General features: G+C 43.3%; 4 protein-coding genes across 4 annotated transcripts; 1 reads left to right on the forward strand and 3 right to left on the reverse strand.

The window, feature by feature from the left end:
* Nucleotides 1-382: 382 nt before the first annotated feature.
* LOC134196616 (carbohydrate sulfotransferase 11-like) lies at nt 383-9,991 on the forward strand. Its single transcript, XM_062665808.1, has 2 exons — nt 383-538; nt 9,035-9,991. The coding sequence occupies exons 1-2, from the start codon at nt 427-429 to the stop codon at nt 9,847-9,849; spliced, it is 927 nt and encodes a 308-aa protein (XP_062521792.1). The 5' UTR covers nt 383-426; the 3' UTR covers nt 9,850-9,991.
* Nucleotides 2,623-3,418, reverse strand: LOC134196689 (uncharacterized). Its single transcript, XM_062665904.1, has one exon. It carries the CDS (start codon nt 3,416-3,418, stop codon nt 2,822-2,824), a length of 597 nt encoding a protein of 198 aa, XP_062521888.1. The 3' UTR covers nt 2,623-2,821.
* An 820-nt stretch (nt 9,992-10,811) lies between the features above and the next one.
* On the reverse strand, nt 10,812-27,902 carry LOC134196765 (ATP-dependent RNA helicase DDX3X-like). The gene is made up of 17 exons (XM_062665984.1): nt 27,757-27,902; nt 27,578-27,653; nt 27,417-27,506; nt 23,971-24,037; nt 23,735-23,908; nt 23,561-23,660; nt 23,403-23,447; nt 23,232-23,322; nt 23,087-23,163; nt 21,394-21,492; nt 21,177-21,337; nt 15,465-15,609; nt 14,200-14,344; nt 13,446-13,627; nt 13,213-13,330; nt 13,001-13,151; nt 10,812-11,321 (listed from the first exon to the last, which is right to left on the reverse strand). The coding sequence occupies exons 1-17, from the start codon at nt 27,796-27,798 to the stop codon at nt 11,084-11,086; spliced, it is 2,001 nt and encodes a 666-aa protein (XP_062521968.1). The 5' UTR covers nt 27,799-27,902; the 3' UTR covers nt 10,812-11,083.
* On the reverse strand, nt 19,644-21,169 carry LOC134196766 (uncharacterized). The gene has a single exon (XM_062665985.1). It carries the CDS (start codon nt 20,391-20,393, stop codon nt 19,788-19,790), a length of 606 nt encoding a protein of 201 aa, XP_062521969.1. The 5' UTR covers nt 20,394-21,169; the 3' UTR covers nt 19,644-19,787.
* Nucleotides 27,903-27,935: the final 33 nt, after the last annotated feature.

Genomic DNA, 27,935 nt, shown 5'->3' on the forward strand with positions numbered 1-27,935 from the left:
CTGCGTCTCGAGAACACCACATTGCATGGGAGCGTTGGGCACAGTGCAAACGCAGGATTTGCACGGTGGCTCGCAGGTCATCTTGCAGCACCTGTAGAAAAAGCAGTGCTTCTAGGAATCTTGGATCCAGTCGGATCCTAGATGTAAAGTCATGTCTACAGCTATGATGGTATAGGCACCTCTGAGGCAGAGTTTGCCTCCGGTGCTTACAAGAGACCTTACGAACCAGACTGATCTGGTTGAGCACGACACATAATAATAATGTACGGTAACCGCACACTGCCAAGCTCACGTGCTATGCATGCTAAACGAAAGAGACTACAGACTACGCCCCAGGAGCCGCGCCTGCACTCAGCTCAGCACTGGCTTCACGCTATGAGTCAGCATTCGAAAATTGTTTTACTTTTGGGATGTTGCATAACTCTTATGCTTGCATTCTTGCTATTTCAAGTCTCTAAGAGAACTCGTTCTCGTGACCCATCGGTCTATCTCACTGTTAGTGGAGACAGCGAAACTAGCAATACGCTAACTTTGCAAGGTGAGTCGGCCATTCATTGATTGGTCTAAGCTCGGCGTGTATCTAACAGAATAAGGCGCGAAATCATGCACTAAAGGCTCAAAGGGCTTATTTGTTCTAGTCAGTTGCAGATGCGGGGCCTAGACGGTAGTTTTGCATGTAACTTAAGTCTAGTGTGTACTCCGGCAACTTCTGTAGCTATACTATGCCCATGAAGGCTCTCGAACAAGGGGAGTGAAGCGACTAGCTAGTCCATGGGGTGGGAGGTAGCATGCATGCATTCATAATCATGCAGTCAGCAGAGTCGCTCTCACTGAGTCCCAGAATTGACCGTTGCTACACGTTGGGCACTATCCTGGTCCAATAAAAGCTTCAGTAAAGGAGCTGGCGTTACACTAACAATATCGTTGAAATGGAAAAAATGTACCAGATGCCCTACTGTTGTAATCACTTTCGGTGTTGTTGCAATACTTTGCCAGTAAACTACGCAGAACAAAGTTGACGGTGCTGTAGAAGACAACAGAGAGTGATGGTCGCTGTACCTAGCGTGTCGATTACATTCTTAGTTACTATCTAGGACAACAAAGGCCTACCAATCTAAAGTGCGTTCACGAATTAGAGCGACTGGTGAGTGTAGGGTACGCCCTAAGGCGTGGCGTAGTGCTGTGTAAACGGATGTTATGTTGTCACAGAAGGCAATTACTGTAGCATCTATGTTTCAGAGCGTTTGGTTTCAATGACAAATTAGGTAACTATATTGTTACGTGAAAGTGTATGAACGTGTTGCCTCTGGCTGCCTCGCTGGCTTGAAACGCGGTTTGCTTCATGACAACAGACCTGGATGTTTCTATGCGCTCACTGGTTGTATGTGTCTGTTGCCTCTTCTAGGAACAGCTTTAATTAAGTACCAGATACATACACTCATTCACTTCTGGCTCAGAGAAGCGTCTGGAAACCACGAGAACTTGACTAATTTGACCATATCAGAACCAAACTGACCAGCCATTTAGTGCATTCTTGAGCGTTGATGACATCCATTTGAGGACTTTGACCTTCTGCTTCCTCTGACCTACAGTTATGCTGCACAGCACAACACAGGGATTGGTGGGTTTACGATGGAAAACATCAAGCGTCTGTGTAGAGAAAGTCTAGCAAACGTTACTTTGGAAAAGTGGGCAAACTGCGTGAGGCACGTACGTGAGAAGGTGGAGAAGCATTACAGGACAATACACGGTGTGTTAGACGACGTTGTAGAACAGATGGTCATTGAATTCGAAGTTGGTCCTGAATCAGAAGATTTGTCGTCGTCTGAAACTGAAAGTTCCAAGGATGAAGAGTAGAAACGGACCCTAGACGCACTCTTTCCTAGCTAGCTGACACCCCAACTGGGAAGTTTACTGTGTTGGGTTACTGCTAACAGCCTGCTAGCTATAACAATTATGTGCTTAGCTTTATGCAATTAACCCTAATCCCGCCTTAGCCCCGCCTTTCTCCGCCCCCTAACTCATTAAAATACAGGAAATTGGCTCTATTAACTTCAGGTACACGTCTCTGTAGCCCAGCAGTGAGTGTAATTAGATCCGGCAAGTGAAGAGCTTTCGATTGATACCAATATCTGCCCGGAGGGCAACATCTTTGTCGCGCAAATGGCCACATTCCACCAGTCTCTCTAATGCGTGAACGCACTTTAATATCAGTAGGTATGCAATTATAACGATACGATTGACAAGACTGCACCTTCTAGCTCAGTATTTTACCAGAAGCATCATCTATCTCTGCTTATCTCTGGTGTAATGCATCCTACAAACGAGAGGCGTCCGTACTTGAATAAAGCAGACAAAGAGCTTTCTTATGGTACCCGTATGAACTCAGTCAGTTCTAAGGTCAGCAGCCCACCTAGTCCGTCGGCCAACACCAGAGAGCGACAAGTTGCGTAGCCCCTCAAACCCGGGGAAGTTTCCGTAGTTGCAATCGCCGAAGAGAAACCATGCGAGTGCATTTGCGATTGTTTGCCATCTTGAAACGGGGCCGTTTCTGAGTAACAAGAACTATGTAACAGGTTGCCCACAGCACGTCTCTCGAATGGGTCCTTTCTACTTGACGGGATGGCCGTAACACACACACCACGAGTCTATTGTCTCGGACTAACGTTTACATAATCGCGCAACGTGTCTACAATACTCTAGCTCCTCCCAACATTCTTACGTTACTAACACGCCCAACTATTACATTCATCCCCCCTTACTTCCTTGACTACAGTACTTCAAGAACATGAACACAAACAATATCAATCACCAAGGACTGTCAAGTCAAATCAAAGTCCGCCAATCGTCTGGGTAATATTACTTGTCTCCTTGGGCGTCCTTCTGCAAGCTGTTGAAGTGGCTGTACTGATGGTTGTACAGGAATTTGGTAAACTTCTTCAGCATACACTTGTTCTTCTTCCATCGATACTCTTCTGTCCTTCTTAGGTGTGGATCTTGTGATCTTGTTCTGAGTTTTCACATTCCTGTCGTTGAACGGCTGCACAGGCTCTTCTAACGTCAGATCTTGATCTTCAGAATGTCTATTCTTGGCTACCTCTCCTTGATAAAATCCTTGTCTATAATAGGATTTTAGACGGTTCACATGCACTCGTTTTTGACATCTCCTTCCTTTCCCCACTAGCTGTATGATAACATTCAGTGCATGGTCAATCACCTTCACGATTTCATATGGACCTCGAAATTTTGCACTTAATTTGGGAGACAGTCCTCTTTTTACTGCCTGGTGATGCAGTAAGACCCACTGCTTTTCTTTGAAACCATGACTTTTTGTTGCGTGGTGACGATTGTAGCCTGTCTGCTGTTGAGCTTGAGATGCTGTGATCTCCTGGTCAACAATTTCTTTAGTCTGTGCCATTGTTTCAGCTAACTTCTTTGCCTAATTAGTTGCTAATTCTATCTCTGGCAAAGAGGAAATACTGGCTTCCACCGGTAATCGAACTTGCCGACAAAAGCACAACTCAAAAGGAGTGATACCAGGTTACATACCTCTTTGATGACCGTACTTTCAAAATTTCTTCCTTGATCGCTATGGATAGTCAGCGGCATTCCAAATCTCAATATTACCGTATTGACTAACGCTCGTGCAGTTGTTGACGCCTTCTGGTCAGGGAGAGGAATCGCCTCTGCCCATTTTGTGAAATAGTCGCTGACTACAAGGAGATACCGATTTCCTCCCGACGACAAGGGAAGTGGGCCGACAAAGTCCATTCCCCACATCTCAAATGGTTGGCCAATAGGGATGGATTGCATTGGCGCAGACACTCTTGCTTGTGCTCTATTCTTTGCCTGACAAGCATGGCAACTCTTTACCCACTCAGTTGCTTGTAGAGTGTACCCTGGCCACCAAAACCTTGTAGTAATTTTTTCCAAAGTCTTTTCAAGCCCAAAATGTCCGCTTTTGTCATGGCAGTGTTCTAAGACCTCAGCAACCAAAGCATTTGGTAACACCAACTGCTTTTGACTTTGATGACATTCCTGCCTTGCCCCTACTCGGTAGAGTACTCCATCTTCCATTTGTAGTTGAGGCCAAATCTTCTTTAATGCCAACCAGCGTCGATTCTTTGCCCATTGTGTTGGCACCTGCCTCCTCCTAGGAAAATCATTCATCACTAGTGAGAGTAATGGATCGGCTTCTTGCAATTGTCGTAACTCTTGGGCAGATCTGTTTATTCCAACACTAGAAACTGGCTTACTTTGTCTTCTGAGGTCATCTTGAAAACTAGGTGGGAACATGCTTTCTGGACACTCAAACTCTCCCTGCTCCTCTGTACTCTGAACTGGATGATCTCGAGACAAAGCATCTGCATTAACATTCTCACGACCAGGTCGGTGTTGAATTTGCCAGTTGTATTCCTCTAACTGCATTATCCATCTAGCTATGCGCCCCTTAGGCTCTTTGAAAGACTTCAACCAAGACAACGGTTTGTGATCAGTTGTTAACACAAACTGGTTACCATAGAGATATGGCCTGAAATATGACACTGCCCACACAATTGCTAGTGCCTCTTTTTCAATAGTAGAGTAGTTTCGTTCAGGCTTCCTCAAAGTACGACTTGCATACCCAATAACACGCTCTACTCCGTTTTGGCATTGAGATAGCACTGCTCCTATACCACAATCAGACGCATCGGTAGCCAATTGAAAAGGTTTTGCTTCAGGACTCAAATCCGGAAAAGCCACAATAGGATCACTCACCAAACATGATCTCAGACATTCAAAGGCTTCATTGCATGCGACTGTCCACTCAAAACGACTATTGCATTCAAGCAATCGAAACAATGGAGCAGCCATCACTGAGAATCCTGAAATAAACGTGCGGTAATACCCTGCCAAACCTAGGAAGCGTCGAACAGCTGCCACACCTCGAGGAACTGGAAAGTTCCTTACAGCCATTAGATTCCGCTCTGCCGGTTTCAACCCATCCTTTGACACCACGTGGCCTAAATATTCCACCAAACTTTTCGCAAAATGGCATTTTTCTGGGCGAAGCTTTAGTCCAGCTTTCTGCAAGCATTGAAGTACATTGGTAAGCCGCTCAAGATGACTATCAAAGGACTTTGAGAAGACAAGCACATCATCGAGGTAAACAAGACAAGCCACGCCTTGTATGCCAGAAAGAACTAAGTCCATCAGCCGTTGGAAAGTTCCAGGTGCATTGGTAGGCCCAAATGGCATTACATTAAACTCAAAAAGACCTCGATGGCATATGAAGGCAGTCTTGTGTCAATCCTTTTCGTCAACAAGAACTTGCCAATAACCCGCTGGCTAAGTCAAGAGTGCTGAAGTATTTTGCACCTACAAGAGCATCAAGGTTGTCATCGACTCTGGGCAAAGGGTAAGAATCCCGACTTGTGACTGTATTTAATTTTCTGTAATCTACACAGAATCGATGCTTACCGTTCTGCCTCTTCTTTACAAGAACAACAGGTGACGCCCATGCACTTGATGACGGTCGTATGACACCTTCTGCCAACATCTGGTCAACCTGTTCTTCTACTACTGGTCGAACGGTATGTGGTACTCGTCTTGGCAGCTGACGAACTGGTCTGGCTGAACCAGTTGGTATCATGTGAGTGGCAACTTGAGTTCTACCCATGTCATGTGGTCCCTTCGAAAACAGATCTTCATAACCACTCAACAACTGATGTAATGTGAGGCTTTCCTCAGGACTCAGAGCTGAATCCGACCAATCAAATTGCTTTATGAATTCTGCATTCAGTGTTTCTGGTGCCTTTTTCTCCGGACCCTCACTCAATCCACAAGCTGCAATAGACTTCACATCAACATCGCACAGTTCGCCTAGCCTTGTGCCCTTCCACAATCGTCTTGGGCCATCCAGGATTAATAGTTCAACTGGTATGGTTTCATCACCCTGTTGCTTCACTTCTACTAAAGCTCGAGCAACATGTACTCCTGTTCTCTCAATAAATAGGGTATCTGGCTCCATTAGCCAAGTTCCAGGCTCTACACTGCCAGTTCCTTCATGAACAACTTTAGCTTTAGCAATTATTCGTTCTCCTGCTCCCTCCGAGTGTTCATCCAGCACCACACTAGATTTTGATCGTCGTAGTGGTGTGGAAAGCTCAGCTACACCTCCGCTCCACTCTAAGCGTGTTTGAGCCAAATCCAGGATCATTCCATGGTCTAGCAGAAAATCTGACCCAATTATAGGACAAGTGTCAAATTGTACCACAACAAACTTGTGCATGGTATGCCAGTGGCCTATTTTCACCTCTATGCTCACTTGTCCAATCACTTCCAATGGATCTCCTGTTACTATTGTCAACTTGGGTTCTTGACCTGAAGGAAAAGATGACATTGCTGTTTGGTCTACCATGTGGTCAGGAACAATAGAGACTACTGCTCCTGTGTCTACTAAGCAAGAAGCATTGTTGTGGTTTAGTTCAAGATTGAGCATCAATGACGTCTCCGTTATACCTGCAACAACATTCACTTGACTACGTTGACCACGCCCTCTCACAACACCTGCTGCTGTAGACTGACTTCTACCCTCTGATTGATGAGGCAACGTGAATCTTCGTCCTGCTGCTGATTGCTGCATCCGTTGAGGGCAATCACGAGCTAAGTGCCCAGTCTCATGGCAAACAAAACATGGTCCAATTGTAACTTGTTTACAATTGCTGCGGAGATGTCCTTCGTCACCACAAGCAAAACAGCGACGTCCCGCCTTTTGTTGCTGCCGCCGCATGGGAACTACACGCTTGGAATCTGGAGTGACGGACGCACCGACTACACTCACCGACTGCAACGCTTGCTCAATCCGATCCAGCCGTTCCGCCAAGCTCACATCAATACTCGCATGATCTGCAATCGCTCGAACTTGACCATCCGTCCGCTTTCCGAGTTTCCTCCGCTCTAACAACATCAATTCGCGTGCTCTGATCACCGCCGCCTGAAAACTCGCCTCAGGGTGTAGGTCCAACTCACCGGCAACGGACGATGCGTTGTCGATCAAACCTTCGACGAAGCGATCCATCAACTGCTGGTCACGCAGCTCTGCTGCCAAATTTGGCATCGCCTTCGTCCAGTTGATGAAGCGGCGACGATTTTTTGTACCTGTGAGAAACACGATAGTTGCCGGTATATCGAAACATCTGCCGTAACTTCTGGCCTTAAATGCAGGTCTTGGTCGTCTTCATATTCTTCTGTTTGTATGTTGAGTTTGCCTTCGTCATGCAACGATAGAGCTACTTTTCTCAGAAGAATCTCTTGGGGCACAGTAGCAGACGTGACCAGTTCCGACTCCGTTACAGTTTGTGGATTTGCAAAGAATATTATGCGACTCTGCTATTAAACTACTTTCAAAGATGCTAACATCTCGGCTGCACTGAAGTTTGTCTAAAGCCTTTTTGTTCGTGTATGCTTAGTAGCATTGTCTGTGATAAGCTCCTATCGGTTTCGATTCATCTGTGCAAGAATTCTGAGGAACCGTAAAGACGTCGTCTAAGGGAATGCTTGCTGCATGTTGCAACGTTCTCCAACTGGTTTGTGTAAGAGCCGTGAGAGATATCATGACGAATATGGCACAGGCAGTGCTCAGAGTCAATTTTTGCTATCTTTGCTCTCTGCAAAGACATCTGATGATATTCAAAACAAAACTGCGAAATGATTTTGAATTTGAGATCTGCCAAGGTCAACAATAATGCAACAATAAATCTCTGACGTTCGGTTTGGTATATAACTGTTCAGTTGACAACTTCACCTCTGATACCGTTGAAAGCTGAGTTAAAGCTGAGTATGAACACTTGGTCGAAAGGAGACAACAAGTAGTTTGCTCACACATAAACTAATGTAGTTAGGCGAAAGCTCTTACTTATATATTGCTAACTGGAAGTTGATCTAGACCACAATCTGGAAGTGAGTGCTTGTACTGTACTGTACCATAGACTTCGATTCACAGTACCGGAAGTAGTCGTTACGCCCCCGCATCACAATTCTTTACACGAGGTTATGCAGATCATCGTCTGTTTGGCGTGTTACTTGTTTCCCACACGTTCAGAAAATAATTTGGACTCTTATGAAGGCAGCCAAATGACAAAGCGACGAGGTTATGACGCCACGTGTCTGAGACTTGAGGTTGGACAAGAGTACTACAGAAAGACCGTTGATTTCCATTCGTAGGAGAACAGCAGACACCGTTTCATAGTCCACAACAAGGTAGCTGTGCAGCGCTTTCATTCTACGTGATGCCTGCTTGCCGGGACATCTATGCTTTCTGTTGGCAGCCTAGTTCGCATTGGTACGGCTTTCTATTTGCTTACAGTTTGTTCTACTGCTGCCTCAATAGAAGTTGAACTGCGAATGAGCAATCTGGTTTAGTTTAGGTCTCTAGAAAAGTTGACAGACGCACAACTCAAAACGTTTCGTCATCGCGTGTCATGTGATCACGTGTGATATTATATCGTAAGCTATTTGGCTAATGCTGCGAGCTAACATGTTCACAATGGATGCTTTATGCCTCAGTAGTTTGCATGATGCGCTTTTACCCGTTTGGAGTGCTCTGTCGACAACAGAGTTACCAAGCTCGCTCTACTGACGTGTGTGCCACGCCCCTAAATTTTGTTGACGTGCTGCTACCTAACGGCCCCGGTATGGAGAGGCAAACAAGTGCAGTTGGACTTCTGTCATACTACTTTATCTTTTAGAGTTATCAAAACTTCCCCGGGCTTGGGGGGTCGAATTTTCGTGGTTGGGCTGATAGTTACTAATCATTGCAAAACAAGTAACACTAGGTCTTGATAACGCCTCACTCGCCCCAGACGCAGTGTGCTTGCAGTCCTGTATAGTAGTGGTGGCAGCGCATCCGAGGGTGAAAATAGATTGCTGATTGGGGGTCTGCCCGTGGCCCCATAGTTAATTCCTACGCCTATGACTAGGCAGTAGACTCTAGTACACACGGTTTGCTTGATGTTTTGCGGTTTCTCTAAGTAATTGAATGTCAATATTACAGAATCTGGGAAACGGTTTGAACTTGTAAGAGACGCTATCTACGACAGGTGCAAGAGTTTCCGACAACCTCTTTCCAAACGGCAACTTCAAGTTCTGTACGCCCGTCTCATCGTAAACGACCATCACAAGGCTATCTACTGTCCCGTATGGAAGTCGGGCTCGACCTCTTGGAGAGCAGTCATGCTCGTCCTAAACGGCTCGTTCAAGACTCTCGACGAGGCCGTCAAGTCTATCTACGCACTCAGAGGGCTGACGACATTCAAATCGTACAAAAACAGATCAGAAATCGAATTTAGACTAAGTAATTACAAAAAGTTCATGAGCTACAGAGAGCCCCTTAATCGTTTTGCAGCCGACTACTTGATGTTGCGAACGAGATCTCGGAGTCATGACGCACAGAGTAAGAGAGCAGTACAATACGCCGACTCCGTGAGAGGACATCCCCATCCTCAACATCCGTGGCAAAATATGAGCATCCAGGACTTTGGCACGTATGTAGTGCGTTTTGGCAACGAGACAACAGGACTAGATAAGCTAGACAAACAATGGATACCACAAAATCTAGCGTGCCATCCGTGCCACATTCAATATGATTACTACATCGATATGGAGAGTTCGACTGTCAACGAAGACATTCATTACATTCTAGCAATGATAGGCGCTGATTGGCTGAAGATGCCTCATGTGAATCCTACGACTAAAGACAAAAGTCCGTATTTGTCCCTACTTTCGGAATCGATGTACAATCGCCTTCTGTCTGTTTACTACAATGACTACGAGATTTTTGGTTTCAAGAGACCACGCAGAAAGGAGTAGATAGCAGCACTCTCTAGCTACGCATGTATGCGTTTCGATCAAACCAAAGACTTGTCAGTACGTTTTCGAGGTATTTGTATGCTAGGGTTACTCAAGTTGGTACTCCTACTGGCAGGCGGAGTCTTTTTCTAGATTGTCTGACTTTCGCGTTTGTCAAAAAGAGAAGGAATATATACTATGTATATCTCCAAGGTCGCACTAAGCAACCATCTCTATCGTCCATCCACCTGTTTTACCTCTATACAGTCAAGGGCGAGGGCGTGGCGCCCGGGAGATGCAGCTGTATTTTCATATTGGAATCTGATGGTTTCAGGTTGGTATAATGTATACAGAATCTTGTTATTAATTAATTAACCCGAAGAGGGTTACACCTCAGTAGTGCCTCTCTGGATGGACGGACGGACCGACAATTGGCATGCAGCGCATGCGCTCATTTCTAGCTAACGCTGGTGTTTGATGTGATTTTGCTTGTAAAGGTGTCCACAATCCTACGTTCACGTACCAGTCCCCTTCTCGCGGTCTTCAATGGGCTTTGACTGATTAGATCCAAAGTGAAACGCTTCGTCAACCTTTTGTAACTCTAGGCTAGCAGGGATAGCAATACCAACCGACGAACAACGCGCGCTAGGGTTACATTCATTTTCAATAAGTCTTGCACTGTATTGTGTAGGAACCTTGAAACAGAGAGGATGGTCACACGTGCACTACAAATCCTAAAGGATAACAGCTACGTATTTCAAATTTAAAAAACCGCTTGATAACAACGTCATGGGAAAAGAAACTGGATGGTAATAATTGTTGCCTTTCCCCCAAAGCCGTGGATGTCAAAATTGGTTTGGAACAAACACCGAAAAATGGAGCTGACAGCTGCCTGTTCAGAGATGCATAAATCAGACATCCTTGTGTCTACAACATACGGGCATTGTTTACAATACATGCACTCAATAAGCGTAAGTTGAAAGTACAGAAACACTCAACTCTTGAAAATCAACGTCACGTGTTGTACAGGAAATAATATCAATAGAAATTATGTCCGAAACCGTGACTGAAACGATGACTAGAAATTACCTTCCTCCTTCGCCTACTAAAACCTCAAATCCAAACAAACTATCTCCCATACTTACGACACATCAACACACAGTACATCGTCAAACAAACCTACTCGACATCAACACACAGCAGTCACACGGTCTGTCTTCAGCGTTCGTTTCGTATCAACACACTCATTTGGTAACTAATCCCACCAGCTGCTCGTAGAATTGCTCTGTCTATTGCCTCCTCCACCTTGTCTATATCCACCACGAGAAATAGCAACAAACCCCCCTCCACCTCCGTAGCCACCGTAATTACCACCACCATATCCTATGGGATATCCACCACTGCCTCCGCCTTGATACATGAAAGCACCAGGAGATGAGAACGAGCGATGAGTGCCTGAATTTTGGCGAAAGTCTCGTGATCCGTATCCTCCCCTAGAACAATACATCAATCACGGTGTGAGAAAGAGGGCAGAATTGTACGCGAACAATGTCTACACACGCGACATGGCATATGGATAAACTACAAAAATTAATTAATTAATTAATTAAACAGGTGCCCGAGATACACACAATTTCAATCGGAGTAAATGTAAAGCGTCGTTGAATGGGCATAGATTGATGTAATTATCAAGGCAATCCCTAGACTCAATACTCAATGAGTATTCCAGTTTTCTGAGCAAAAGGCAATGCTGAGACTCTGTCTCGATCAATACAGTCGTTGACCATTATTATTAGCAGAACTCTGTCACAATAACTGTACAACTCTGGCACCACAACTTTCAACACGCTGCGAACATTTTTGTTCCAGTCGGTCACGCTCACTAACAATTTCTTACACATTCAACTTCCGCCTCAACTGTTACAGAATTATGGTCACTGACTGCTGTTACTCTGTGCCATATTAAATACGTCACAGAATAACTGCTGTTGGTGACCAACCAACTACAACAAAGCTCTCATGATGTGACGTGTCCACAGATACAAACACACCACAAGTAAGTAACTACACAAGGCCAGACCAATTAAATTTATTGATGATCCAATTCACCAGACCAGATTTGAACTTCAACAAAATAAGATTAGATTTGATATGCACATGCACGATGATGTTATGCTTGCTATAAAGCAATTTGGTGTACATACATGCTGCGAGTAGGTATCAATGACTCCTCAAGTGTTCACAGTGCATGTGGTCCAGCGACTGTTTCCATGTTCCGCTCAGTAACATCAGTTGTTTTAGTGTCTATTTAGCTATCTCATGTACATTAGTAGGTAGTGAACTAAAACTTGTGCATGCTCAAAATGTGAAACTATGTCAAAACGATCATTACTTTTTGGCAAGCAAAACGAGCCTCCCTCCCTCCCTCCCTCCCTCCCTCCCTCCCTCCCTCCCTCTCCATCTCTCTCTCTCTCTCTCTCTCACACACACACACACACACACACACACACACACACACACTATCTATTTATTCTTTCAAACAGATTCAGTTCTCTAAACAGTCCACTGACAAGATCACGTGATCTCTCAACGACCCTCAGCACGTATACAATACTGCAGCAAAAGTTTTTACTGTAGTTGACTCTACACATAAGCGGTATATTGCACTGGAAGTGGTAATATCATTTCGAAAAGCCATAGTCAAGAGAGAAGTCGTTCGCTTTTTTGCCGAGTTGGCATCTTGAGCTACACACTTCCATCTAGCAGCCATTTTTGATAATGTTTCATGCGCACGCACAAACACCAAAGCCAAGACAACTGACAACTTTTGAGACCAAAATATTTTTTCTTCTATTCTATTATTTTTCAAAGGCAAAAATTTGAAAAGATTATGTACTTGAAAAACTTTAAGGGCAGTAGGGTAGCCTCGCTTGCTTATTAATTAAACACAATGTTACATAACATTTTTACTAGTCTATTTATATTTAGGCCAGTTGGTCTGGTTTTCATGTCCAAATATTTGAGCATCAAAATAGTAGCTGGTCTGGCCTACATGCCTTACATTCCCTTGAGATTACTACCTCACACAGTAACACAGACAGTATCAATACACAGTGACATGCCATCGTGCCTTTTCCCTAATTCTCGTTTGATACCCACAGTTCCTACCTACCTTCGTGCCCTTCCTCTTCCATACGTACGTCCTGCTTGCACGGCCAACGTTCCCAGCCAATCGGGAACCTCCTGGTTGGCACTCTCCAGCAAATGACACAGTTCCTTTAGAATGTTCTTGTTCTTGTCATTGAAAAACGACGTTGCCAGTCCTAAATTAAGTCAGGAGTCAACATGGTAACAAACACAATGTACTCATTTCTGTCTACTCACCGAGGTTTCCTACTCGTCCTGTTCGTCCAATACGATGGACGTACTCTTCGATGTCGCTTGGAAGATCAAAATTAATGACGTGTTTGACATTCGAAATGTCGAGTCCACGAGCTGCAACCTGCAATACATGCTAGAGTCAAATAACGAATACGCACAGTATCTAAATGTCATATGAATGGAACACCAGCAGAAACAACTACAACAACAGCTATCGTAATGTGGAGTACGCTTACAGCGGTAGCAACTAGTATTGGGGTTCTCCCTATTTTGAAAGATCGGAGAGCCTCTTCGCGTTCTCTCTGCGAGCGATCTCCGTGTATGGAGGTAGCAGGATATCCTTGGTTGTAGAGGTAATGTTCAAGGGCATCTGCACCTTTCTTTGTCTCAACAAAGACGAGTGTGAGAGAGTCGGGACCTGCAATAACACAAGTAATCAGTTGCATTATGATTACAAGTGCAGACCCCATAATCCTTAATTAGTAATGATGTAAAACATAGGTAAATAACTAATAACAGAAACTTGCAATCATACCTTTAAATACAAGAAGCAAATCAAACAAAAAAGGACTGAATTTAGTTACAAGCTCGAACATGCTATGGATGCACACGAATGCAACACTCCACACACACCACACACACACACACACACACACACACACACACACACACACACACACACACACACACACACACACGGCAAAATGGCAAATGGATAAGGACCTGCCGTTAAACAGTAATGCCCCCAGCCAGATGGCTGGGTTCCTGTGCACTAAGTAGGAGCTATGGGCCATGCTAAGCAATCTCCTGGAGCCTGGCCAGGTGCTCACACACACACACACACACACACACACACACACACACACACACACACACACACACACACGCGCGCGCACGCACGCACACACACACACACACACACACACACACACACACACACACACACGCAAGCACCCCTTAGCCTTTCCGTTTCTACAAATTTTATCTCACCGGTTGCATTCAGCAGATCCAATAAGAATTCCCGCTTGTCGTTCTCGTCGACCCACACAATTTTCTGAGTGACGTTTTCACACGGAGCTCCAACTTTACCAACAGCAAGGAAAATGTAGTTATTGAGGAAATCTTGAGCCAACATCTAAACACAAAGAAACACAACAGATTAGACCACAAAAAAGGGCATACAGTACCAACTATACACTGAAACAACTAATACCTCTGAATACAAACAGTTACAATACATCAGAGTTATTCACATTGTAAGTATTTGTTATGTTTTCTACTAATCCTGCCTTCATATGCACATCTTTACGGCATAAAGTGATGCCCAACTTATACCCCGTTTACACCAGTATGCATTGCAAGCCGAGCAGCACCAGCCCAGCATTCCAGCCCGTGTTTACACGACACACTCTGTAGAAGCAAGCCAGTGCCTTTACTGTGAGTGTCATTAACGTGCGTTAGTTACTTCAGATTGACATAGCTTGCATTTTCTCTATGGCTTTACAACAGTCATATCAAGAAATGCGTAGGACATACACGAGACGTCGTGCTATTTGTAGGAGACGTAGGTTTATCTCTAGGTGACTGTTGCAGCAACGGAGTTCAAAAGATATTTTCTTGCACATCTTGGTTGCTCCATAATCAGATAAGACACAGAGCCTCCGTCTTGCTCACACCATTTGTACCAAATGAGCATGTGTGGCTCGTATTCCAGCACGCTATGTGTTTATGCAATGTACTTGACCCGAGCCAGCCCAAGCTGGTGCAGCTAAAAATACCAGCTGGCACGGATCGGCCCATGTTTACACGTACTTACTTTAGAAACAGATAAGTGCTCGTGCAAACGGGATATTAGCAACACAACCGCACGGTAAACGGATGTTACTCCATGTTTCAACACAATCCCATGATTGTATGATGACACATCCAAACTAAAAGTCTGCTCTAATAAAGAGTAATGCTTCTGTCCACTGGTTTGGTCAGTAGGCTGGTCAAAAGGTCAACTGGCTTGGCAAAAACTAGTTTGACTACTACTGAAAACGCTCAACTCTCGCTGAGTAGTTATTCTTTAGAGCCCTCAGACAGCTATTCCTAAATTCTTAACATTCTGGATAAATTTACGACAGCAACCTGTCGTCTGTCATCAAAACACTATTTCAACATGTGTGTGTGTGTGTGTGTGTGTGTGTGTGTGTGTGTGTGTGTGTGTGTGTGGTGTGTGTGTGTGTGTGTGTGTGGTGTGTGTGTGTGCCTACCTGTATTTCCTTTGGGAATGTGGCACTGAACATCATAGTTTGTCGATTTCCTCTTTGTGGCATGGCATCTTGGTCAACTATACGACGAATCTGAGGTTCAAATCCCATGTCTAACATACGATCAGCCTCATCCAAAACGAGATGCCTACGTAACACAGACTACATAAAGACAAGAACAAACTCAAAAGTAATAAACAAACATAGATAGTTCATAGCATATAAAATGTATTAGCAGCAATGCAGAAATAAAGAAGTTTTGAATGACAACAAACAGACAGACAGACAGACAGAGAGACAAACAGACAGACAGAAAAACCCATCCCGGATGTTGCATTAGTTGCATTTCTTTTTGGTAAGTGTAGTCAAGACTGCAACAAAACAGAAGGAGGAGAGGAGGTTCAAGTTGACGTATGCAGCTTCGGCTGCTACCGTCCCAGTGACATCGTTGCCCGTTCAGGGATCCCACTTGTTGCTGTTAGGTTCTATGCATTTTGTTAGTTTATTGTTTCTCCTGGCTACACGTCTGCACCGGCTATGGATTGTCATTCATCGTGTCGTTGCTTCTATTGTTTGATGTCCAATGTTCTCGTTCACTCATCTATTGTCTCAGTTTTCCCACCCTTTGTCGCTGCTCTCTGGAGCTGTTGTCGCAGCCAAACCTGCTCACAGAGCTTCTACACACACACACACACACACTCTCTCTCTCTCTCTCTGGATTGTCAGTCATCGTGCTGTTGTTTGTTTTGTTTGTTGCTGAACGTTCCCATCCACCCGCCCATTGTCACCATCTACCTGACCTCCGTTGCTGCTTTCTGGAGTTGTTGTCGTGGCCAAACCTGCCCATGGAGCTTCAACGTGTACTCTCTGGATTGTCAGTCATAATGTTGCCATTTCTATTGCATGCTGTTTAATATTCTCGTCCACCTGCCTACCCGCCTTTCCTTACTACTTCCTGGAGTTACTGTCGCAGTCAAGCCAACTAAATCTAGACAGGGACATCTATGTCCCTTATGTTTGTGTGTTGTAATTTCATTCCTTTTAGATGGATATTTAGCTTAGCAGTTTTTACCTATAGTATTCTTGTAAAATTTTGCTTTTTGTGTTCAATAGTGAAATAATACAGAAAGACAGACAAACAAACAGATAGACACAAAAACAGACAAACAGACAGACAGAACTCATTATTTAGCTGTGGTGTCTTTTACTAATATTCACTGTGTGGTAGTATTGATGTTGAAATAAATGACAGACAGACAGACAGACAGACAGACAACAGACAGACAGACAGACAAACAGACAACAGACAGACAGACAGACAGACAGACAGATTCATTTATTATCATCAAAACTCTACGTATGTACAGGAAACTTTCAAATATCTACCAGTCCTTCATAACTAAGCAAATTATAACACATTAATGGACTTGGCCTACAACATTGCAGTCAAACATTATGTCACTGTCGTTTGTACTGACAGACAGACAAACAGACAGACAGACAGACAGACAAAGACAGACAGAGACAGACAGACAAAGACAGACAGAGACAGACAGACAAAGACAGACAGAGACAGACAAACTGACAAACAGACAGACAAATAAACAGACAGACAGAGACAGACAGACGGAGACAGACAGACATACAGGCAGACAACAGACAGACAGACAGACAAAGACAGACAGAGACAGACAGACAAAGACAGACAGAGACAGACAGAGACAGACAAACTGACAGACAGACAAACTGACAGACAGACAGACAAATAAACAGACAGACAGACAGAGACAGACAGACAGACAGACAGATTGTTATATTTGAACTCTTACTCTACCAATAACAATCACTAACTTTACGTATGCAACAATAACAGTCAATGAACAAAGACAGACAGACAAACAGACAGACAGACAAACAGACAGACAGACAAACAGACAGACAGATTGTTTTATTTGAACGCTTACTCTACCAATAACAATCGCTAACTTTATGCAAAACAATAACAGTCAATGGACAAATGTTGAATGACGGATAGACAGACAGACAGACAGACACGAGTTTCAATTTTAGCTTAGTTTAGAGGCCGTCCGTAATTACCAATAGTTTTCGCAGAACAAAATTATTTCGAACCTGGATGGTGGGTTGGGGGCCAGGACGAAGTGAAAAAAATATTGAATCCCGTGTCGATGCATTGATTTCTAACAGTACAGTAGTAGAGTTTATGATTAATTAAGATCAGTCTACTATTTTCTACCTTGTGGAAGCGACTCACGTATTAAACTCATCGTTAGTCATACTACTTGCTCGCGACCCTGTGCACAACACCAGACTGCACGTGTACCACATGCGAGCATTTGAGCAACATGTCATTGTTAGTGATAGCATGTACACGTGCCATGGGCTGTGCTGCGGAAGTGTCATTTCTTGACGATGATCGTACGAGTGCTTGGTGAGGTTCTGCGTCTGAGTTTCGACGAGATCACGCCTGTAATATGTGTGGGTCATTGTCGAAGGCTTGAGAGTTGAGGTGGAAAGTGTGGCTCGCTAACCTCCCCAAAACATCCGGGACTTAAATGTAGCAAAATCCGTGAACAGAACGTCTGTGCAGACAACGTTGTTCAGGAAGTTAGCAAAGAAGAATCCGTTCTTCGAGAAGTCTCTGTCAGCTGACTCAGGATACTATGCTGTAATTGAAGCACTGTGGACTCTAGAGCCATGTGGAGCAAACAGGCAAACTTTCTTTGAGAAGTTTTGCCTGTAAACGGGTTTGCCATCACTGAACCTTTGATGGCTGTGGTGCAGTGTTTTCATCATACTATCAACTTACCCAGCATAAGCAGAAGGAGGGCCACATAATGGCCAGAGGTCGCCCAAGAAAGAAGCAAACTATTATACTTTAGGGGGAATGTGTGCTCTGTACCGTGGATTGTACTGTGTCTACTTATGTTTTGTTAATGCCTTTTACTTCCTTATTAAAAGTTCTCTTGGTTGTACCAGTGTTTATTCAAACATGATTACGCACTGAACAGCTGACGGTATCTTGTGGTATATTTAATAGTAAAGGCAATAGCTCTGTGAGCACGGCCCATTGTGTGTGAAATAAACAATGTTTTTTATACTTTATAATATTAAAAAATAGGTGCAGTGACCATCAATATTTTTAGCTGAAAAAGTAGGGGGTGCGTGGTGGGGTCTGGTTACTTTGGATTTCGTTCGTTCTGCGAAAACTATCGGTAATTACGGACGGCCCCTTAGTTGATGAACACTACTACAGTATTTTCCCCATACAATGATCCAGTTGGGGTAACCAATTATCCGGTTGGGGCAACCAATTATCCGACTCAGCCAACCAATTATCCGCTTGGCGCAACCAATTATCTGATTTCGTTCTGCCAACTGTATTTCGCGAATCAGACTCCCACGTTGCGTCGCTTGTAGTTCAGTGCTTTGAGTCACAGTCAAAACTCTCTCACACGCAGGCAGATTGTTAGCACCGTGGGAAACGCTATGTCACGATCGATCCGGCTGTATCCGCAACTGAACAGCTCTGCTCTGCCATCTTTCCTAAAAGATCTCTTCACAATAACCTCATTGACTTGAGAGGAGGAACCGCTGCACCATCGACAATGACACTTGTCGACTCGCGTGCTCATCCGGTTCAGAAACATCACCTAGCGAGCTGGAGAATACTCTGAGGTCTGTCGCATGAATGAAGGTCTCCTAGCATTTATTACACGGTATTGAAGCCAAAACACCACTATTCATGAGGATATAAGCTCAACACATGTAACTACGAGCTGAAGACCACACACAAGCAACTCGTGTACGTGCAATGCCTGGTGTTAGCCAAGACATTTTATGTCTTATGTTTTTGCTGTTAGGTGATGCATGGAGGCTGCAACCATGGACGTAAAATCTTGCAAGAGTACGTGTCACTGCATGTCTACAGCGTGCAAGCATTTGTAGAGGCAGACATCTACTGTAGTATAATTATATACTCAATCTGTCAGTGACATCATGACTGTCATTGTGATGGTTCTACTGAAATACTGTAGACATAACATTTACTTTAGCAATTAACATGTGTTTGTGTTTCACTCGGTACCACTAGCTACTAGGTACAGGTCCAACACAAACGAAAGACTACATACAGTATACAGACACGAACATGCACATACACGAAACAAACAGACAACAGTATGTAGTATATAATGTGGATGTTCTACATATCTTCTAATCTTGCTGCTTGTGCAGCTTTGACAGTACGTACATGACACAAAGCGTTCAGAGTTGAAGCCCCTGTTACTTCTTTGAGTGCATCAGGACTCAATGTAGCGAAAGTTGCCGTCTTGCTGTGACAAGACTCTGACCCTCCATTGCAACAACAGGACTATGTTCGCTCAATTTTCTCTTTATATGAGCCTTTAGACTCTGAAAGCAGTTCTCAATCGAATTGAGGGTGCAGCTGTAGGGAGGAAGACGAACAAGTTTACAGTCCTCTGGCATATCCTCACTAACTCTTGCTTCCACACCGCGATGACATGGGGCATTGTCAAAGACTATGTACCGATTCCGACCATGACCAGGTGCCATTGGTTCACCAAAGTCACATTCAAAGAGTGATCTTACAAACTGGTCAAATTGATCTTGTCTAGCTCCGCCTACAATTGTTGTACTATGTATGACTCCTAGACCAGGGCAAATGGCACACATTAATGTAATATTGGGCATTCGTTGATTGTCAGCTACTCTTTTGGCAGAAAGACCTCTCACAGACCTACCTCGTGTTCTAGCTGTGTACATGCCATACCCACATTCATCCACGTAGCAGAATCTGGCTCCTTGCTCATGCTCCCTTTGCAACCATTCTGCGTGCCTCTTTCTTGCTTCTTTATTTTCTAGAGAATTTCTTCTCTCTGGAACCAGTTCCATCTTTTTTTAAGGTGATGAGCTGGCCTTCCAACTTCCTAGCGATGGTTGACTTTGATAGCTCTAGAGACTTCTGCTGTAATAGTAAGGTTTGCATTTCTGCTAGAGTCAGGTCTGGGCGATCTTTGATTGAACTCAACAAAACTTCTACAGTTTCCTGGTTGACCCTCGGTCCTCCTCGTCGTTTGGTCATATATTGGCGTTTGGCTGCAAATTCGATACACGGTATCTTCTCTAACGCCGTACAGAACTGTCATTTCTCGGTAGGATAGTCCTCGCTTGTGCACGTTTATAAGCACAGATCTTACTTCGTTGCTGATGGATTTTCCTCCACATTTGATGATAGCGGGAGCAACAGGGATAACATCAGTACCAAGCATTATAGGACGCAAGAAGCACTACTGCTATGCCTAGCAATGACTGAATTATTGACTCATTCGGTAATCTGTTAGGTACAAAACAGCGCTTCTCTAACTACACTGCTCCTCACTGAAATCACTAGTCGGATAATTGATTGCCCCAAGCGGATAATTGATTGGCTGAGTCGAATAATTGGTTGACTGATTCGGATAATTGGTTGCCCCAACCGGCTAATTGCACGGGAAATACTGCAGTAGTTGGACAGTACATAGTACCCTGCATTGCAAAATGTATCATAGATAATAGATAAAAGTTCAAATATGTGTTTGACAGACAGACAGACGGGTAATCAGGCAAGCATCAGACACAAACAGACAAACAAATCCAACAGAAACGGATTCAGCAACTCATGTCATAATAACTGACCGACATAGATCCAATCCGACTCTTCCCCTTTCCATCATATCTACCAATCGACCAGGAGTAGCCACCAGTACGTGACACCCTCGATCCAGTTCACGTAGCTGACTTCCAATATCAGCTCCACCGTAAACAACACATGGACGCACATGCGAACGATACGCAAACTAACAAAAAAACATACAGTAAACAGCACACTAATTGAGAAAACTAGAAAACTGACCTTGCGTGTTTCATCATATATCTGACATGCAAGTTCACGTGTTGGAGCTAGAATAAGAGCAAGAGGATATTGCTTGCGACGACCATATTGACCAACAACCTAATAGAAAAATATTACAGTAAGCTCTCATGATCAGAATCAAATTATACTGTAATCGAGTATGTGTTATAATATTAGAAACCTTCTTGAATTGGTAGTGGCAATAAAATAATGATTCAATTCATGAATTGCAAGTAAACAGTTAAAGACAAGATCTAATCCAAACCGGGATTATTCCCTCCTATCTCACACATATCACCCATAAACCAATGAACAACCAGTGATGTTGAAATGATGACAAACTGAAGTAGCCACTGTATCCAAACACACACACACACACACACAGACACACACACACACACACACACACACACACACACACACACACACACACACACACTAGTGTAAGGCTGACTTTTGTCTTCTAATGACAGCAATAACTAATAATTCTCTTCCTTTAGAATTAGAAGACACACCATCTTCCTACAATCAAATTCTTCTTGTTGACATGCAAACTATAGCCACTTGTATGAGCCTCTGATGTGATAGAAAGATATGTTGTATGTACCTTCTCTTAACTCATATCTCTAATTCAAATATCTTAATAATTGTTTTCTCAACAAACAAGAAGGAAATTGAGTCACAGGCACAAGCAGGAAAGACTGTCACATGACTAAAGTCACACAACTAGAGTAGCGTGTGAAGTCTCCATTAGATGCTGATCACAGTGCACGTAGAACCAACAAATGTGTTGACCATGCTTCTAACTAAGAAACTGTCAAACTCATCCACCATCTACTACACTCATTTAGATTACCTCTAAGCACTGGAAAAAACAATATAAACAACAGACAGACAGACAGACAGACAGACAGACAGAAAGTTGAACTTCTAAATAAGTAATGATTTGACAACAGACAAACATTTGAATCAAGCTACAGAGAACGAAGGGGTAGCTGCTGATAGGAGAGGAAAGGAAAACAATAAAGTACAGACAACTCCAACTTCCTGGAGCACCATGATTGAGGTTTGTTCCCCTTGTCATGAAACAATTCGGTTGTTGGGGTAAAGAAGCCAACAAATACTTGCAGGAACTGTCACAGAGGGCATCAGATGATTCAGGCAAGAACTGCAAAAAATTATGTGCTTCTGGTGGAAACGCTTCTCAATGACATCGCAGCGGTGTAACGCTAACACAATCACTAAGAAGATTTTTAGATTGACAAACAAGACAAACAGACAGACAGACAGATAAAAGACAGACAGACAGACAAACAGACAGACAGACAGACAGACAGACACAGACAGACAGATAATTTATTCTCATACAGATTCTACTTGTACATATGCTAGGATTTTTTAAATGCAAATCAGTCCTTGCAAACAACAAAGTCATTAACTAATGGACTTGACCTTGAATGTCAAATCAAATAATCTATCTAAATCACCATGATTAGGTGACAGTTTTGAAAGTTTTCTAAGGACAAACAGACAGACATAGAAACAAACATATAAAAGACAAACAAACAAATAAAAAAGACAAACAAACAGGCTTACTAAATAAAGGCATATGGATACCAACACCAATAAACATGAATCTTGATAAACAATATGCAAATGCAGAAAGGCAAGACAACCAAGAAATGCACCACACCTCAGCACCGTCATATGGTCCACTAGTATACAGTTGGTTCAGAATTGGCACAAGGAATGCTGCTGTTTTGCCTGATCCTAAAGTGGACAAACACACAAACAACAATCAGACACCCAATACTGACAAACCACTAACAGTCATTGACCTGTTTGTGCGCAAGCCATCAGATCTCGCCTAGCAGAAATGATAGGGATGGAATATTTCTGCACCGGAGTTGGTTTTGCGTATTGACAAAGCTGACACACAAAACAACACCAATAAACATGAAACTATCAGTCATGCAAATGGATAACATTAATTAATTAAATCATTATACCTGAATGTTTCCTTTGATTATTTCTCCCATGTCCAACTCACTAAACTAACACAGAACCTCGTACTTTCCATGTGTGCATGTGTGTGTGTGTGTGTGTGTGTGTGTGTGTGTGTGTGCACGCGCACGCACGTATATGCTGACATGTCACGTCTCCTTACGTCTGAAACATGTGGAGGGCAATCTTTCCCGGTCGCCTCCACTTCCACTTGATCATATCTGTCAAAGTTAATTCCTGTGTTGTGACCCGCGAACAGATCTCTGTAAATAAAAAACAAAAACACCATACAGCAAAATGCCTTGCGCTTCAAAACAGATCAGATCACGTAACCGACCGTTCCAGTCTGTCATTTCTAGCTGTCGGTTTGCTCCAATCTTCTTGAATAATTTCTCGATCCCTGCTTCCTCTCCTCTGGTCGTCGTAGCCTCCATAACCATAGCTATCAGTGCTTCCGCGACGACTATCGCCATCCGAGCTGCTACGTCGACCGCCTCGACCGTAGCCACGACTTACAAGCCGACAACATTCTATTACACTCTGTCTACATAAAGAACGTACTTCATTGCTTACACATCTCCACCTTGACCTCTCCCATATCCGCGCCAACCAGCAGGATAATGAGACAATGAAGAGAGATCTATCATATTACAAGGTCAGAGTCAGTCACCTTACGTTAACACTTCAAAAAATTGTTACAAAAATGTCGAAAATGAGACAGTTGACATCAACGTTGTCCAATAATTGTCTGTTGTACTGTAAGCATGTTCAGTATATAACACTATACAACCATAAAACATGCAAATAAATGAAATTCGTGTGGCATCCTGTTCAATAAACTCATTAACATGGCATCTCAGAATTACTTTGTCACTTTGCCATATTTCCAGTACCGTATTTCTTTGATTAATTAAACACCACCCTCGTTTAGATGCCACAGCTGAGACTACAGACAGAATATAAATGCCACCCTTGAATAACTTTTAAGGGAACTGCAATATTTAGTGTGCTACAAACATCAATATACATGATGTGTGTGTATATATATATATACATATATATATATATATATATATATATATATATATATATATATATATATATATATATATATATAACTGCCACATTTCACTAATTCCAATAGACCACGCTCAAAGTTTGAACAAAAAATCATACGACTTCTTTAGAGGCACACGTAAGGAAAACACTTCATTAGACTGACGGGTGGTTCATAATTTCGTCATTTCCACAAGTGTACAAAACGTATGCCTTTTGGCTACCCCTCCCCTCCTCCCAAAAGAGTATTTTAAAATGACGATTTTCTGATCACGTGCTGAAATGTACCAGTATGCAGCAATGCTGCGTCTAGTACTACAACTCACCCAGTGTTCTCCCCAGGATCTTTTGGCAGAGCGAGTCGCTCTGCCTTATTCTACGCAATTAAGCTTTTAGGTAAAGTAGATCATCCAGATGTCAAGATTTGAGGATCTCAAAGTAAGCTTATTAAATTAATTAACTAAGACAGCGGGTGGCATCTAATTGTGCGGACTAACTGTGTGGAACACTTAACACTTTTACACCCAGGCATGCAGCCCTTAATTAACCATGCTTTTGCAGCTGGTGTTCACGTGCAAGTTGGTATATACGTATACATGTCAGCGAAGTGCACTTGTCATGTGGGCGTCGCAGAGAACTATTGAGTCTTTCTTTACGAGCAACGCTGTCGAAGATACAAACACCTGCATTGTTGAAAGAAAACGAGCGGCAACTGATGAAGCACAAGACAACTGGAGTAGATCGCCAGTGACTAAATGATATCCCGGCCATGGCTTCTAGCTGCACATGTAGTGAGGCAGAAAAGGAGACACAGTCATTGCTGTGCTCTCTTTGTCAAAAGACATAATCTAGGACTAAAAGATGTGCACTACGTAAATCTATTTAGATTAATATCCCATGTAAAACTATCAATCGTCAAAGTCTACTAGAGCATGAAAGCCGCTCGTGCCATGAATCAGCTGTCTTTAAAGTAGCAACCCGCACACTGTCAGGCAAGGACGACGAAATTTCTAGAGCTTGACACAGTTGAGCCTCATTGATCTGTAAAATATAGTTTTAACTGCCATTGGGCGTGGCATTGGGTAACGCCCACTTCACGGAGTATTCAGCTCTGCCTTCTAAGATTTCTGGGGAGAACACTGTCACCTACTGCACATAGTCTAGTATTGTCTACATACTTGGCAATTAATATTAGACAACCAACACTTGTTCAATACACTCATTTTTTTTAGCAGCTATGTACTCTAATCGCTTTTTGTAGGCGGACGTCCTCGCTTCATCCTGTGGTTAGTGTTCACTTGATGCTTTTGAAGTTGGTAACGAGTTGGATATGACTAGCTATAAACTTTGCATACATGACTACTCGAGGTCTGTGTAGCTGATACCCGTCTTTTTCCACCGTCCACCAACAAACTGTGACGTTGCCCATCAGACTTGTCTTTTGCAGCTGCTGTCCACTCCTTCTGTCCGGCACTCACTGCCTCTCCGTGATCAATGTTCGTTGTTGAACACAAAGACGTTCATAAAGTGGTATAGACAGTGCGGATTCTTGTGCACAACGGTTGGTTTATGCAGGCAATAAGTAAAGAACGACTGAAGGTCTTGAAAGGCTTCCATGCAGACCTCCACGCTACCTTAATACCCGGAATAGTTCAGGATGCGGATCGGCAAACTTTACGATTCCACTCCGTATCGAAAGATCACAACTCAAAGCAGTCTATTAGACCATCTAGTAATGGTCTTGCGCAACGCGTCTCCCGAGCATTTAAAGGGCATCGCATAAAGCATCACTTGGTATTAGAATGAGAAGACAAATAAATCAATATCCTAATCATCATTTAAAAAACGTACGCAAGATCCTACCCCTACCCTCCTAGCGTATGTTTTGTATAATCGTGAAATTGACAAAAATTGTGAACCACCCCTAACCGGATACTGTTTCACTGAATGACGTCTCAGAATGTGAAATGCTTACACCAGCATGGTAAGTGTTGTTCTCTTGATAAGATGTCAAACCTACAGAGTGTACACGTACACACTCCTAAAGCATAGACAGAGAGCGATAACAAATAAATGCCACCCTTGAATAGATGCCATCTTCGAATAAATGCCGCAGTTTAAACTCTAGCTAAAATATCAATGCCACTGCGCTTAATCAAAGAAATGAAAAATCCTTGTCACCCAACCAGTCATCTTTGACAACTAAAGGTACCTTAATTAATCATGTATTTGACTATGTAATGTCATCAAATAACCATGTCCCTCATTCAGACCATCCAGTTGTGTTGAGTCATCGATATGCTGAGTTGATAGAAAAATGTTACTAGACTCAAGTCAAAAACAATCATTTAAATGCATCTTCAGCTAATTTTGCTTTCTGTGTAGAGAGTATGAAGACGCGTGTCCTGATAGTTTTCACATATTTCAGTTTTACTGATAGATATTAATGTAGGTGGTGATGACAGCTCTATGGGACAAAACCCTCTCAGGAAGGTGAATTTCAACACTCAATTAACTCTGTACAAACCTTCTAAATCAAAGACAACATAAGCGTGATAAAACCACACTTTACAGTATGTGTTATGAATGCGTAAGAACACGGAAACACAGAAGCTAAACAGATTTACTACAATTGGCAGAAATATTGACATCCTACTAAGTTAATTTAATTAAGAATGCTGCATCCACCACTGATTACCGAATCCTCCAAAAATGCAAGTGGACCGATTTGCGAAAACAGCAAGTCAGTTAGTTAGACACAGACACATGCCTTACAACAAGTTACATACTGTACTAAAATAGTCACTTGCTGTTGGCTAGCACAACGACCAATGAACAGCAACTCGTGCTCAATCAACTTGAACACGAGTACAACGACTAATGAACAGCACGCAGACATCACAACCACAACAGCCACACTTGACCATCAATGAAGTCACCCATTCCCACTCGTACGTACTTACCTCTTGCGCCAAAGCGAGCACCGTACGTGTCCGCTTCTCTGTAGACAAAATTCGCACTCTTCCCTCGCAGATGAGGGGGAACGTATCTCTCTATAACGCCACAGAGACACACAAAGTGAGACGAATGTCGCCCTGTGATTCTGTTATGTAATTTCACTCACGAGAAGGACTTTGCGTTGCCGCCCAACTGCCACTACAATCAGAAGCAGATGGGGAACCCAAGTCCAGACCAGACAACTGTATACACAATGGGTTGAAAGTTACAACGTGAAATTAATAGAGAAATCGGTCAGAGAGGCGAAACAACGTGACTGGCAGTCTACTGGACTCCTCGCCTCACCTGCTGCTCTAGACCTGTTCCATCTTTGTCTCCATAACTCATAACTGGGTTGCCAACTTCTAGTATTTGTCTTGAGAGCTCACCAAACCGTGTCAGCGATTCTGTACGGTCAGCACATGGAGTGGCTACCCGCTGATTGGCCGAAACGAGGAAGCGCCTTGTGACGTCACAAGTTGTGA

This window comes from Corticium candelabrum, chromosome 21 (genome assembly GCF_963422355.1).
Source record: "Corticium candelabrum chromosome 21, ooCorCand1.1, whole genome shotgun sequence".
Classification (NCBI taxonomy): Eukaryota; Metazoa; Porifera; class Homoscleromorpha; order Homosclerophorida; family Plakinidae; genus Corticium; species Corticium candelabrum.

What these genes read in the sequence shown, in the direction of transcription:
- LOC134196616 (XM_062665808.1), top strand. Translation starts at nt 427, where the DNA reads ATGCTTGCATTCTTGCTATTTCAAGTCTCTAAGAGAACTCGTTCTCGT. An exon ending in CAATACGCTAACTTTGCAAG is followed by an intron (nt 539 to 9,034) that starts GTGAGTCGGCCA and finishes TCAATATTACAG; the next exon opens with AATCTGGGAAACGGTTTGAA.
- LOC134196689 (XM_062665904.1), bottom strand. Translation starts at nt 3,418, where the DNA reads ATGGCACAGACTAAAGAAATTGTTGACCAGGAGATCACAGCATCTCAA.
- LOC134196766 (XM_062665985.1), bottom strand. Translation starts at nt 20,393, where the DNA reads ATGGAACTGGTTCCAGAGAGAAGAAATTCTCTAGAAAATAAAGAAGCA.
- LOC134196765 (XM_062665984.1), bottom strand. Translation starts at nt 27,798, where the DNA reads ATGAGTTATGGAGACAAAGATGGAACAGGTCTAGAGCAGCAG. An exon ending in TAATCAAAGGAAACATTCAG is followed by an intron (nt 23,323 to 23,402) that starts GTATAATGATTT and finishes TTTGTGTGTCAG; the next exon opens with CTTTGTCAATACGCAAAACC. An exon ending in TATATGATGAAACACGCAAG is followed by an intron (nt 21,338 to 21,393) that starts GTCAGTTTTCTA and finishes TTTTTTTGTTAG; the next exon opens with TTTGCGTATCGTTCGCATGT.